Below are 10,133 nucleotides of genomic sequence, written 5' to 3' on the forward strand. Positions count from 1 at the left end.
AGAGGGAGAGAAAGAGTGGGAGAGGGGGAGAGGATGAGTGACCCTTCCCCCTCCTCGATTCTTTCGTAGAGCTACACACGTGTGCCCTTAACACTTGCCGGTTGGCCGCACGGTGGGTGTCCTTGAACTCTACAGCAGCATGGTGCGCCTCCCCTCCCCCATAGAATCAAATCCTGGAATCAGCAGGGCTTCCCCCATTTCGGAGCTCCTTGGCATTTTCCGTGAATTTTATATGACATTCTAGACGAAATTTTAAGAATTTCCTCGAGCATTTCAATGAAACATAGGGGATCCCTACGACCTCAAACGGCAGAAAAGAACACCCAAAACTTGTTGAGTCCGTCACATATCTAATTTTCCATGACCGTCCGAGCAATTTTCCTGACTTTCCCTGACCATATTTTTTTCCATGACTTCTCAGCGGGTTTGTTTTGAAGACTGGTGGGAACCAAGCCTGTACATAAAAAAGAAACGAGTTCGCACAGTAGATGACCAGTCCAGTTGTACTGGCACTGGCTCACGTGAGCGTCGCGCGATCACAACATCCACAACTGCGACACTGGAGAGGGCAGAAGGCAGGTGTAGTTTTCTATTGTTTTGGTTTTCGAGAAGAATTTAAGGAAAAGTAAAATGTTAATCTGCAAACAAAGTTGCGCCAAGTAAAGCTGTTACGATAAGACAGGATCGGAGAGGGGGAGAGGGGGCTTATATATGTGACGCAACACGACCAGGAGGAAGTATAAGTCGTACTCTGGTGGAGTGGCCGGGCCCAGTCAGGTTCCAGGCCACGCACCAGCTCGAGAGTTCTGAACGCGCCGCATAGCTTTCAGTCTGTTCCCGTCACCATGGCATCGCGCACACACTGCGGCGTCCTGGGGACGGCCGGGACCGCCATCGTGCCGCTCCTCTCGGCCGCCATCCTGGTCGGGGTCGTCTCGGCGGCCAAACTGCGTAGGTATATGATGACCCCACCGGCCGGTGGTCGAGCGAGACCCTGGGCTTCAGTCAGAGCAGTGGCAAGCAACGTCCGGAGGACCCCATGAACAAGGCCGTGTCGACGTCACTTACGACGCCTGTGGTGCCCCGCGCACGTGAATTGTGATCAGTTTTAACAAGCCGAGGGCAAAGCCTGGACCTTTCCGTCGGCACCAAATTTGTGGTGGTCGCACCCATACACAAATACAGTAGAGCCAGCAGGCTATGGACCGCGCGCCGAGGCCCCCCTTGGCAACGACCGGGGCCGGCTGGGCCGGCACATCGCCTCTCCATTACCGCTCTGAACACCTGGACGACGGCGACGGTTGCGGAGGGTGGAGGGTATGCGTGTGCAGCAAAGTGTTTCACATGGCGTGCTTGCGTATTCAATGCACTCCACGCTACCGCGGGAATGTGACGCCCGATGGCGGCGTTCGCAGACACTTCCGCCGAGAATACTCACGCTGTTAGAGACGTCTCCGCGACGCCCCGGCTAAACGACACGACACCGCCGAACGAAAGGTAAACGTGGAACTGCTTGTGCTGCGGCCGGGTGCGCGCGGGGGCGCCGGCGTGAGCGCGCGGCGGGCGCGGCGAGCGCACCGTCAGCACGACAAGTAGGCCAAAACAACCCCGCCGCCGGCCCGACTACAACCCTGCTCAGCTGCAAGTGGAATACTTGCAAGTGTGCAAGTCCGCAGTTGTACACTTGCCAGCTTGCAAGTGTTCAACTCGGTAGGTGTGCACTCGCAAGTGTGTAACTACGGACTTGCACACTTGCAGTTGCAAACCTGCAGGTATTTAACTTGCACCACCCTCGTTGCACACTTGCAAGTGTTGAGCAGTTGAACATTTAGTTTATCAGTGTACAGCGCGGGAAACGCTCACCGAGGGAAAAATAACTTGCGAAATAGTCCGAAATAAAGGCGAATTAAAAGCGAATTAAAAGCGAACTAGAGCGAACTAGACCCGAAATAGAAGCGCAATAGTCGGTGAAATAGTCCGAAAGCGAAATACCCTCAAAGCTTCCGAAAAGGCGAGAAATAACAGAAATGGCAAGAGAAATAGCCCGTACGCTACGAACCCAAGTGATTTCCCCCTCGACGCTCACTAGTCTAGTCGAAAACTAACTTCCAGGGTTCCTGGTTTCGGTCCCTTTAACTTTTTATTTGGACAATGCAAGTAATCCAGTTATTATAAAATGCAGGTGAAATGATACCTGTGGTCGTACTTTTGATACAGATATTCATTGCACTGACTCCCCCCCCCCCTTTCCACACGCTAAAATTCCTTGTTTTTCTGTTTTTATTCTGAACTTTTATGATTGATATGTCCATGTGCATATGGATGGCCATGTGTCGTCATTAATCACACTGGATTTTTTTTAGAACGCGGAGGAGAAAAACAAAATTGTTGACGAACAACTTTAATGAGACCAATTAGTTGTTTTTGCCGAGCAGCATCGACTCGACGAAACGTGCGAACGTGCGAGATACTCTTCGTCCGTTGCATACTTCCACGCTTACATCAGTCTTACCAACTGCGGGACACTGTCAGCGCGACCGGCATTCAAAGATTTGAAATCGAAATGATTCAAATGACGGAGACTCATCTCACATACATGAAGGTTGCTAACGATAATCGTGCACACTGGTAAAACAAAGGTGCTAAAGTCATGCCTTTCCTGGGGCACTAAAGACATTTTCAGTCTAGTGCCTTATCACAAAGACAAAAGGGGCTAAAACTTAATGCCCTTGTAAAGGTACGAAACCCTTAGTGCCTTTTAAAGGTAGGACTTAGCGCCTTTGGTTTTCCAGTGCACAATTGGAGCAGAGATGTATTTTTCAAAAAATGTTAGAGCGATGCACTGAGTGGACTTCCCCCTTCCCCGCGAGGGACGGAGGGGAGAGGGTAAGGCAAAGTGTCGGTCGTAGATAAGCAGTACAAGTTCAAGTTCAAAGAAGGTCTAAGGGCAATGCCCGACTCATTTTCTTTCAATGATGAGTCGGGACCCGGAAGAAAACCTTCTTCATTTCCGGTAGACCTTGAATTAGCCCTTCCATCATCCGTCATATATCCTCTCATCAGTAGGAAACCGTCTGAAATCTGCATTTTATGTCCCATCTAAAGCTCGCCTACACTGTTTCTGAATTTCGTAATTATTTCACGACAGTAATCTGTCACGAATACACGGTAAAAACGGTTCTTTGGTGTCCATAAAGATGACCAGACCGATTCAAGGACGCCCCATAGGTTTCTTCCTACCTCCGTGCTTGAATCGGTCCGATGTTCCTTGGATATCAAGGAAATGTTTTTACCGTGTAGTTTGGCATTGAAAATAATGAGTAGTACATACTCGTCAGTTTTGTACGAATAGTCCCCAGTGGTATAAAATCTAACTATTCGTAACTTCGCGATTTAATTGATAGTGTCAATTTATCATTTATCATCAGATTGGTCACAAAACGTCAAAATGATGAAAATTCGCATCACTATGACGTCTTGTTTTACCCCAAAACGTCATTTTCACATCACTAATACGTCATTCTGACGTTTTGTGACAAATCTCTGTTGGTAGGGAGGAAAATCAGCAGGACACTTTTCATCAGATCAGAAACAGTGTAAACTGCGTGTTTTTGGAGGGGTACACAATGCACTTTCACAGCAGTTTGCTACCTGGTTGGTGTGCCGTGCATTGCTGCAGCCACCTTTACAAGTTATCTCACGCCTCGCACGCGGCACAATATAATTACAAAAGTGTGCGGGGTGTGGGCCATCCTCTATACATCTGTATGCGCCTTCCTGCTTGCAGCCGCCGACATCAAGCGCTGCGCCCGAACCGACCCCAAGTTTTTCTCGTGCCTGCGCGACGCGGTACAGGACACGCTGCCCAAGCTCAAGAACGGCCTGCCCAAGCTCGGCCTGCCGCCGCTGGACCCGCTGCTCGTCAGTGAGCTGAGGATCAGCCAGGGTGATGGCCCCGTGGGTCTCAATCTCGTATTCAAGGACCTCGTCACCACGGGGCTCCTCGACAACGACAAGGTGTACAACACCGAGTGAGTACTCACCACCATCTGGGTCTGGGTCCTGCTAGCAGCAGCTTCCATGACGCTCCATGGCCCTCCAGGATCGACCTCGAAAACCTGACGATCAACGCCACGTTCCTGTTTCCCCGTGCCATCGCAACCAGCAACTACACCGTCAACGGACGCGTGCTTCTCCTCCCGGTGACCGGCGCTGGCGGCAGCAAGGTCGTCCTGAGTAAGTATCGATGGAATGCGTTGGTCAGTCGGTTGGATTTGAAGAGGGGACGCTCGTACACTGACTTTAGCAAACCAACCACAAGTCAGCCTTGTCAATTTTCTAGAGGACTGCACCTGCAAATGGCACATACAAGGAAAGAGGATAAAGAAGAAGGATGGAAAAGAATACATGGACATACAAACCACGGAGATAAAAATGACACCAAAGAAAATGGAGCTACAGCTTGACAACCTCTTCGGCGGTGACCCTCGGCTAGGTAAACTGTCCTACAAAAACTTAATGTTTCTGTTTATAAAAAAATGATAAAGAGTCATACAGTTTGACAGGGAAAAATAATGTGTGCTCTTGTGTTCCAGGAACGACAATGAATCGTGTTTTGAATGATAATTGGGAGCTGGTGTACAATGAAATTGGCTCTTCATTTGAAATAGCTTATGCTGAGGTAGTTAGACAACATGCTAGGTCCTTATTTCTGCATGTCCCTCTTGATGAACTATTTCCTGAAAAGTTGTAGATAGACAACTTGTACTCCTGAGAGCAATAGAACATTAGCAGAACAAGATCTAGAATTAATTATTGTTAAGAATTAAAACTTTGTTAGGAGTAATATATACCTTAAATAATGAAGTACAAATATGATGGGTTACAGAAGCTGCTAGTCATAAAAAATGAAGAAGATTGTTGCTGTTATCCATTCATTCATTTATTTACGTTACCTATTTCACTACAGTACACTGATGTCTCTGGGTCACGCCATATTTAATACAAAAAGTTTTAGGGAATGTTGAGGAAACATTCATGTACAGAAAAAAAAGGGAATTTTTGAAATGGGGCAAGTAGATGCCAAATGCAACTTCTATGGTCTTGGAGACACCACAAGAAGCACTTAGATATATGTAAAACAGAAACAAGGATGCATCTTGGTTTTCAATGGCTAAATTGTGTAATTTCCTATCACCAAGTGATACACTGGAAACATTTTATCAATTGTGATTCCATTGAGCAAGATGAAATATTTTACAGAAATGTTCACTGGAGTGAAGCCATGAAAGATGTGAGATACTGAAAATATTGACTAGAGAATTGTGAGAGCGCAGACTCTAAGTTTACACACTAGTTCTGCTACTATGTCATATAAACTGAACACGAAGAGGACATGATTAAAATTACCCTGCTGCTGCTTCATATTACAAAGATCACAATTAATTTTAATAGAAACGTGTAAAATAAAGATGAGAAGCTGCATGTCAAACTCATTAACACACCTTCATTACCCAGCAGACCACACCACAAGACCAAATTCACAGAACCATTCAGAAACAAAAATCTAGATTTGGGCGAGTTAAAAACAACTGCAGGCAGGCAGCTCTCAGACCTGACATTTTGATTGGATGTATTGAAGTCAAAATATTAATCAACTATTACACAAACTAAATTTGACTAACATTAGAATTATTGTACAACAGGTTTCACTCAATTGTCAGGATTTGAAATTTAATGCAGAAATGAAAATTGATATCTTAAGCAGTCTTTTCTATTACAACATTTTGCAGGAATAAAAGTTATTTTTGGAGCAATTACTTCTATTTTACAACGCTGCAACTTATCCTCAAGAATGACTGAATTTTGCGAGTAGGTATCAAAGTTAGATAATTTGCAGCGCTAGAAGTGACAGTGTCAAGATTCAAAAGCAACAATATCTACTTAAGTACCTTCAAATTTCGGTCAGATAAGCTACTTATGGCTGAGCAGACATATCAGTCTGACTTCATTTACTTAGAGCAGTGTACAATTCCACTAGTTTTGGATAAAATCATTGATTTACGGCACATTCCATAACCGACTGATATCTACTACACACCCGAGAGTGATTCTCAACTTCTCCAGTTTGCATTGTGTCCCAAAGTGCCCTTATTGCACCTTCCCCTGTAATTATCGCTGAGGCCCCATTGCCATTGCTGAGTTTGGTCCAAGGAGAACCTATAAAGAAAGCAAAGCAATTGAGAGATAATCAACTAGATGTTAAAGTAGATATTGTGAGATCTATTGACTAATTTTATACCTGTTTAGTTTGATTGCGCTGCTGTTCTTCCATTTGAGCTCGTTCAACTTCCAGTAGAACAGGTGCAAATAAGATAAGAGAGGAGCTAAATAAAACCCAAAAGGCTGATCGAGAAAAGCTATATAATCCTGTCAAAAAACACACACACAAAAAAATGTTATTGGTGATCTTTTTAATACTGAATAAAATTGTAGGCAGAGTAAGAGAAATTTAAAAATTCACTGATGGTCAAATAACGAAATACCTTTAGTCCCATCCACAGCATTAGCAGCAAGTGAATATGTTGCATTCCGAAGAGACTCTGGGAACATTTCAGTCAAGCCCCAAAGCCTTTCTGCCAAGGTCTCATCAATATCCTAAACGAAAATCAAAGTTTCAGAATAAACTACATAGAAGATACGATAAATGAAATGCGAATAAACTAAAGCACGTTTTTTAAAATAACAAAATTGGATATGTCTGGTCACTTTAGGTGCTGAAGCATATATTCAACTATAGGGCAACTTAACCTCAAAACGTTTTTCATTGCTCAAACTGTTTACAGAATGACAATCAATGTTATGGTGCCATTAGAAAGAATAAAAACCGCTGTATTGACTCTTTACTCACATCGTCATCGTCGTCTTCAAGCTCTGGTAAAGCTTTGGGTTTTTCTGGTGTCATGTCTTTGCTGCTCACTGGCAGAGACTCAACCCCGCTGTCTAGGTCCAGGTCTTCGCCGGGAGCCATAAGCTAATTAACCAGGTACCTGAGATGCAAAAAGGACGAATCGATCACCGACGAAGAACGTCACTAAACTTCGAATTGTTTTGGCACAAATTCCTTCTTTGGGTCAGGCACGAGCGACCAACAGCGTGCTCGCCGTGTCCGGAGTTCAGTCGCCTTCTTGTGACATCACTCCGAGAAAACCATACCAGGAAAATGCAGCCAGATTGAGCTGACTTAATTTTAATGCACCTAAAGATGGATGTCCACGAAAATTTCGGACACATACCTGGTTGGAGCGCAGAACAACAGTTACCGACAAATTTTTTGGAGTTGGAGTACGCAGACGACTTTAGGAAATCGACATCGACCGGTCCAAATTTCGAGGGGCACATGGGAAATCACCGAAGAAAAGTATGAGACATTGCCGTTCGGTGGCAGTCTTAATTTCTCATTCTAACCTTTCGTAGCTTTTGTTTTGAACACTGATTCCAAAAACAATGTAGTTAATTGTCAGCTTTTTTGTCAACATTCGTCCGTTTTCTACACTGAAATTTCACAGGCTCAATTTTATACGGCGAATGAATGGATGAATGAAACGTGCTTTCACTTTATCACCTCGGCTCAATCGTTGTCGTTGCCGTACTTTGAAAATCTCTGTAGACGGATCGGGTATGGATGTCAGTTGTCACTCATCCGAGACAACAAGGGATACCGCCGGCTCTCCCATCACCATGTCAAATCATTGAATTTCCATCAAGTTTTTCACTTTGTGGAATGAACTCAACATAGACAGTACTCTCCTTAGTTTACAAATTATCTCTTGTCTTTCCTAATCTCTCTGCAAGTACTTTAAGTTCAAGGATTTAAAAATTCACTATGACTTCAGATACACTTTGTGCCAAATATGTACAAGTTGCAGTTGTTGTCGTTGGATATTGGTAAGAATTAAAAATGTTTGTGTTATCCGATGAACTGTTTTGCATTTGCTTTAGCTTATATGTCCTTTCTCTTTAAGGTTTGTGTCCATAGTGACAGTGTTCGTAAACAAGACCTTGTTTAGTAGTGATAAAATAGATCTTGATGCACCATTATTTGTCACTTGGTACCAGTGTGTTACATCAACAGTAATATGTTTGGCGCTAAAACTGTTAGCATCATCATTTCCACGAAATTTCTCATTCCCTGCTGGTACGCCTCTTGATCGAGCTGTTTTTAAGAAGGTACTTTTGGCATTTTCTGCCTGTTCTGTTGTGTGTACTTGCCCCTGTCGTACTATCACAGTATTTCAATGATTAATATCAATTTCGATCTTTCTGTTTTATTGCAGGTGTTTCCTCTCTCTGTGATATTTGCAACCATGATAGTTTTCAATAATTTATGCTTGAAGTATGTTGATGTAGCCTTCTACTACATTGGCCGCTCCTTAACAACTGTCTTTAACGTGATCTTGTCCTATTTGTTTTTGGGTATGTAATTGCTTTCAAATCAATCTCGTGTAACAATATTTGTAAAACTATTACTTATTAGTCTTATAACGGAGCCTTTTATTTGTACATCCTAGGTCAGAAAACATCTTTTCCAGCTATAGGATGCTGCTTGGTTATAATTTCTGGATTTTGGCTTGGCATTGATCAGGAGAGTTTGGCAGGTTAGTTTATTTCATCATGATATCACGTTATCTTTACATTATTTTTTAACTAATTGAAAATATTTTCAACAGGATCGCTGTCAGTGACTGGTACCCTATTTGGCCTCCTTGGATCTATAGCCCTTCCCCTTTACTCTATACACATGAAAAATGTTCTTCCAGCAGTTAATCAAGAGGTAAAATCAATAGAAGATAGCTAATTGGACGATTCCATCACTGTGTATATTCTCAGTCTCCTCTAAACCTCATGTATTGTTCCAGATCTGGCTTTTGTCCTACTACAATAATGCATACACATCAATTCTTCTGATCCCTTTGATGATATTAAACCATGAAGTACCTGTAGTTTTGAACTACCATGGTCTGTTTAGTGTTTATTTTTGGGTGCTCATGACTATTGGTGGTGTTTGTGGATTTGCTATTGGCTTTTTCACTGGACTCCAAATTAAGGTATCTATACTTACCTTAACAGCATGTATAATAGCATGTAAAAGAGACCCTCCCCGGGGCTCGATGAACCAATCTCCCATTTTTCATTTTGGATCCCTTTGCATCACTGACAGATTTATGTAAATAACTAGTTTTACCTTTCATTTTCTCTAGGTGACTTCTCCACTTACACACAACATATCGGGAACTGCTAAAGCATGTTTTCAAACTGTGATAGCCACTCAGTGGTATGCTGAGGCCAAATCAGCATTGTGGTGGGTATCAAACTTAACAGTTCTTGGTGGAAGTATGTGTTATACATATGTGAAACAACAAGAAATGAAGCGGGACTTTACTTCTCTGGGACCTAATAAGGTGTAATAGATTTATAAAGGTAATACCCTGGCTGGTGTTGCTGCAGTAGTTTTCAAATTCGGTCTGACAAAAATCATGCTTGACATTTCTTTTGTCACATATTCTCTGTAGAAGAGTACAAACCTGTTTTTTGTTCTTGTTTTGTTCCTTTGAGAATTTAACTACAGTATGCTGATAAATAGTCTAGAGTAATATCTTTTGGGAAAGAAAACAAATAGGTACTGAATTTAATTAGCTTTAATGAGGGATGCACCTCTCAAATCAATGATCTAGTACAACAAATCATAGTTAAGTGTCAGTAACATCCCTACCAAGTATAAACAGGTTCTATCTTGTAGGGCTAGTCAATGACACAACTTGTTTATCAGCAATTTTTATAGCATATGACATTCTGAAAAACGCATTTCATCATCCGTGAGGAATATGTTTTATTTGTTGACATTTTGATGACTCGTTTTTATTTTAGGGAGGCTTGTGCTTGCATGTACTACTCTCAGTATTGTTATAGACCTGTCATGAGTCATGACTTCGGATAAGTTGTTTGTAAACCACCATTAACTATTGTTTTAATCCTTGAATCTCTTTAATAAATAAACCAAAGGAAATATGAGGTAAAATTTTATGTACGACAGCCCAGTGTCTGTACTTCCCGTGTGCTATCTTGCGTACCGC

At 42.8% G+C, this 10,133-nt stretch overlaps 4 protein-coding genes across 11 annotated transcripts in view; 2 read left to right on the forward strand and 2 right to left on the reverse strand.

The window, feature by feature from the left end:
- LOC113204853 (glycerol-3-phosphate dehydrogenase, mitochondrial) overlaps nucleotides 1–10,133 on the reverse strand; it is a 22,903-nt gene that overhangs the window by 11,511 nt on the left and 1,259 nt on the right. Inside the window, exon 1 of one of the 7 annotated variants that reach the window (XM_052264275.1) lies at nucleotides 1,439–1,474. The exons of the other annotated variants lie outside the window; for them this stretch is intronic. The gene's annotated coding sequence lies outside the window, so the exon portion shown is untranslated. Of the gene's footprint in view, nucleotides 1–1,438; nucleotides 1,475–10,133 lie in introns of those variants that run through there. 7 annotated transcript variants of the gene reach the window in all.
- On the forward strand, nucleotides 395–4,929 carry LOC113204857 (protein takeout-like). 2 transcript variants are annotated; one of them, XM_052264276.1, is made up of 5 exons: nucleotides 395–575; nucleotides 3,788–4,031; nucleotides 4,103–4,236; nucleotides 4,343–4,495; nucleotides 4,596–4,929. In XM_052264276.1, the coding sequence occupies exons 1-5, from the start codon at nucleotides 410–412 to the stop codon at nucleotides 4,751–4,753; spliced, it is 855 nt and encodes a 284-aa protein (XP_052120236.1). In that variant the 5' UTR covers nucleotides 395–409; the 3' UTR covers nucleotides 4,754–4,929. The 2 variants fall into 2 exon arrangements, with proteins under 2 accessions (XP_052120236.1, XP_026275999.2); XM_026420214.2 differs by lacking the exon at nucleotides 395–575 and adding an exon at nucleotides 743–951.
- LOC113204858 (mitochondrial import receptor subunit TOM22 homolog) lies at nucleotides 4,918–7,433 on the reverse strand. Its single transcript, XM_026420215.2, has 5 exons — nucleotides 7,296–7,433; nucleotides 6,911–7,049; nucleotides 6,546–6,657; nucleotides 6,302–6,429; nucleotides 4,918–6,219 (listed from the first exon to the last, which is right to left on the reverse strand). The coding sequence occupies exons 2-5, from the start codon at nucleotides 7,028–7,030 to the stop codon at nucleotides 6,172–6,174; spliced, it is 408 nt and encodes a 135-aa protein (XP_026276000.1). The 5' UTR covers nucleotides 7,031–7,049; nucleotides 7,296–7,433; the 3' UTR covers nucleotides 4,918–6,171.
- On the forward strand, nucleotides 7,512–10,066 carry LOC113204855 (GDP-fucose transporter 1). Its single transcript, XM_026420212.2, has 7 exons — nucleotides 7,512–7,947; nucleotides 8,025–8,229; nucleotides 8,337–8,475; nucleotides 8,571–8,657; nucleotides 8,730–8,833; nucleotides 8,919–9,107; nucleotides 9,261–10,066. The coding sequence occupies exons 1-7, from the start codon at nucleotides 7,886–7,888 to the stop codon at nucleotides 9,465–9,467; spliced, it is 993 nt and encodes a 330-aa protein (XP_026275997.1). The 5' UTR covers nucleotides 7,512–7,885; the 3' UTR covers nucleotides 9,468–10,066.

This window comes from Frankliniella occidentalis, unplaced genomic scaffold (assembly GCF_000697945.3).
Source record: "Frankliniella occidentalis isolate FOCC.00 unplaced genomic scaffold, Focc_3.1 Scaffold17, whole genome shotgun sequence".
In the NCBI taxonomy this organism is placed as follows: domain Eukaryota; kingdom Metazoa; phylum Arthropoda; class Insecta; order Thysanoptera; family Thripidae; genus Frankliniella; species Frankliniella occidentalis.